This window comes from Cupressus sempervirens, chromosome 9 (genome assembly GCF_028749045.1).
Source record: "Cupressus sempervirens isolate cs-2001-9-10 chromosome 9, ASM2874904v1, whole genome shotgun sequence".
NCBI classification, from domain to species: Eukaryota; Viridiplantae; Streptophyta; class Pinopsida; order Cupressales; family Cupressaceae; genus Cupressus; species Cupressus sempervirens.
Genome location: NC_143126.1, coordinates 242,669,087 through 242,672,703, shown reverse-complemented (window position 1 = coordinate 242,672,703; position 3,617 = coordinate 242,669,087). Strand labels below are relative to the sequence as shown.

General features: G+C 37.4%; 1 protein-coding gene across 1 annotated transcript; it reads right to left on the bottom strand.

Annotated features, from left to right (window-relative positions):
- Window positions 1-1,633: 1,633 nt before the first annotated feature.
- Window positions 1,634-2,235, bottom strand: LOC149538387 (receptor-like serine/threonine-protein kinase At1g78530). The gene is made up of 3 exons (XM_089802461.1): window positions 2,179-2,235; window positions 1,941-2,082; window positions 1,634-1,821 (listed from the first exon to the last, which is right to left on the bottom strand). The coding sequence occupies exons 1-3, from the start codon at window positions 2,233-2,235 to the stop codon at window positions 1,634-1,636; spliced, it is 387 nt and encodes a 128-aa protein (XP_089658587.1).
- Between the last annotated feature and the right edge of the window lie 1,382 nt (window positions 2,236-3,617).

The window sequence follows — 3,617 nt, the reverse complement described above, 5'->3', positions numbered from 1 at the left end:
GCAACAGCTAGCAGATATTTTCACCAAGCCATTAGGCATTGGAACTTTTGTACACTTAAGAGAGAGTCTTGGTGTAGTTGATTTGGATCAGTTGTGATCCTTGTTTGTTTGGCTTGGGACAAAAGGGGAGTGTTGGAAAACTTAAACATTGAAGAGCCAACAGGTTGTCCTCGAGCCCCACGCCCATCTACCCTATCAGGTCACTGTAGGCATCCATGAACGGTAGGCATTTATTTTTGGTAGGTGAGATTTTGAATTTGGACATTGAGGGGGAAAGATATGACAAAAAAGAATGTTTAATCATTCATTCAGTGAGTTCAAGCAGATCAAGCAGATCAGAGAGAAGTTGCAGAGCTAAGCAGAGAAGGAAAAAGGAAAGAAGTTTGTGCCTGCAGTTGCATGTGCTTCCCCTATTCACTCTATAAGTTTTTCATTGTTAGATTCGTCCTGTTGAAGAAGTGATTGCTCTAGGCACCATTGTATGTAGCCATTAGAGCTACAAGCTTAAAAGTTTATTGAAGTTTGAAGTATTATCAATTTAGGGTTATTTTAGGGTTTTCTGGTTGAAGCCGAATGCTCCTAGATTTTGTAATAGTTTAATGAAAGATTAAATAGAAAGAAAGCAAGCATACTTGAATCTATCTTCCTCTTCTATTCATTGCATTTCAAAAGTTCTTTTGAAAGGTTAAAGCTTTGGCTTTCTATTTTTAATGGTGAAAGCATTCACGTTGATTTTCTCTAAGTTATAATATTTCAGTTGAAACAGAACACTCGACACCTACTACATTTTTTGTGTGCCGAGCTCTTCAAGTGTCAAGCATTTCTTTTGTGAGCTAAGCTCACTTGGCATCCATTAGTGTTCAGCTTTCTCCTTTATGTGTTGAGCTTACTCGGCAACTATTTCCTATCACTTGGCACCTTCATGTGCCGAGAAATTTTCAAGTGTCGAGCAAAGATTTTAGGTTTAGGGTTGTGAGTATTAAATTAAATTTTTTAATATATTTCTCACAAAAACAAACAAAAGGGATTTCAAAATAGCTTTCTCTTACTTGTAATGACTTTTTCCAAATTTGGGGAAATGCATCCAGGGTTCTAAAAACCGAATATCAAAGGCCTGCCTTGATGTGCTCCCTTTCTCGCTAAATCATACACCTTTTATCCTTATGGTAGTGTGGTATCTCTTTCCTCATAACTATTACTTATTCTCAAATGGGAGCTAGACCTTGAATTGAATCGATCACATGAACTGGATGTGAATAAATGCATGTTCCTTGTGACTGGGTTTTGATCTGGTACAAATGCATTTGGAATTGAAAATTTCCCATAATCTCTAAGATAATTGCCATAAAGGGCAAGACCCATGCTCTCTCCACCCTGGTAAACCCATTAAGGGGTGTGACCTTCCGCAGACGCACCTAGAATGCCTCTGAACAAAATTCTAAAGTTTTGGCAGAAGAGAGTCAGGAATGTTCCTACACCTTTTGCTTATGGAAAGAAAACCCAAATGATTTGATATTTTACCCTAGGTGGGATAAAAATACTTTACCACTCTAATTTTAATTTTTCAGAATAAATAAATAAAATAGAAAGAAAAAGTTACGACAATGATAGATTTTTGTCTTTAAAAAAAGTCTTAAAATTGCTTGTTTTGTTGTAGTGCCCCTTCCATCAAAATTCTGCTTTGTATCCATTCCACTATGTTCGCCCCCTCTCCATACTCCGCCTCTCTCGTCACCCTCTTTCCCCTCACCAGCTCTAACATCACCACTCTGAAGCTGTATATGTCACTCTTCTTGATCACCTTTAACCTATCCACGTATTCTACATGCCACAGTTTCACCTAGAAAAGTTGTATAAATAGATCTAGATCAGAGAATTAGATATTCTATCAAGGATAACTAAATTATTAAGTAAATTTTAGTCAGGTAAAGCGTTCATACCTGGGGCCATATATCCATGTGACCCTACATAACTAGAAACAACACACTCATCGCCCAACCTTTCGGGCACTATGGATTCTCCAAAATCTGTAATTTTGGGCAGAAAGTTCCCATCCAGCAAGATTGTACTAGATTTCATGTCCTTGTGCATCAATGGAGGACAGAAATCATGGTGCATATAACAAAGCTCTCGAGTTGCATCAAGAGTGATCTAATAACGTATATTCCATGGCAATACCATTTCTTGTATTCCTAGGCCACCATGTAGATAGTCGAACAAGCTTCTGTTAGCCATGAATTCGTATACCAATAGCTTGAAATCAGACTGCTCACTTGATATGCAGACAGAGCAGATTTAGGATGTTGGTGTGGCAGATGAATCCCAATGTATCCACTTCCACTTCCAAAAATTTATTCTCCCCCTTTTCAATTCTTCTCTTATGATCTCCTTTTGATCTGCTTGTTTTTGTTGATATTGTGAAGGCCAATAGTCATCATTGTTCCCTGCAATAATTGAGTCTCTTGGTTTCTAAAGACTCTTCATTTTTAATATTATTGGAGCCCATTTATTTGCTGCTCCTTCTCATTTTGTAAATAACTTTTTCTTATTAATTCAATACTCTACAGTCTGGACGTAGCCACTATTGTGGTGAACCAAGATAAATTCAGTGTTGTGTATTTCTTCTTATTGCGACATTTAATTTCTTTGTTTAAATCCTTTCAATTGGTATCAGAGCATGAGGTGTGCAGATTGGAAAATTAGTGTTGAATTTTTTGGAAAGATGGAGGATTTGAAAATAGAGAAATTTACAGGCAAGAATTATAGCCTGTGGAAAGTGCAGATGCATTCCTTGCTGGTTAAGCAAGACTTCGCTCTCGCAATCGAAGGAAAGTCTAAGAAACCATCTACAATGGCTGATGAAGATTGGAAAAAGATAGATGACAATGTGATGGCATCCATTTTTCTCTCACTAGTGAAAAATGTCTTGTTCAATGTCTCAAATGAGACATCAACAAAGATGTTTGGGACAAACTTCAGAATATGTATCAAATGGCGTTGGCTGCAAACAATATCTTCATTATGAAGAAACTCTACAAACTAAAAATGAAGGAAGGGATTGCAATGTCAAATCATATAAATGATTTGAACACCCTATTATGTCAAGCAATCTCGGTTGGTATGACTCAATCTGACGAATCCAAAGCAATCATCTTGTTATGTTCTTTACCTGATAGTTGGGATCCCATAGTTACAGTTGTAAGTACTTCAAGCTCTACGAAGTCAAAGCTAGCCTATGATGAAGTTGTTGCCACTTTATTAAGTGAAGACATGAGAAGGAGTAACAAAGACTCCTCATCTGGTGATGCTCTCACTATGGTCGGCACTGAGAGAAGAGGAAGAAGCCATCATAGAGGAAATACTAATTACAATTAGCGAAGATCAAACTCACCCAATCGTTCAAGGTCAAGAGGTAGGAATGGTGAATGCTGGTTTTGTGGTAAGCCTAGCCACACAAAGAGAAATTGTCGGATTTACAAGAAAGCACAAGAAAATGTGAGAAACATGGAAGCAAATATAGCCTATGAGAAAGATGAATGTGCTTTAGTTCTTTCTACAAGTGACACAAAATCAGATTCTTGGGTGATAGATTCTAGAGCTTCTTTCCATGCTACTTC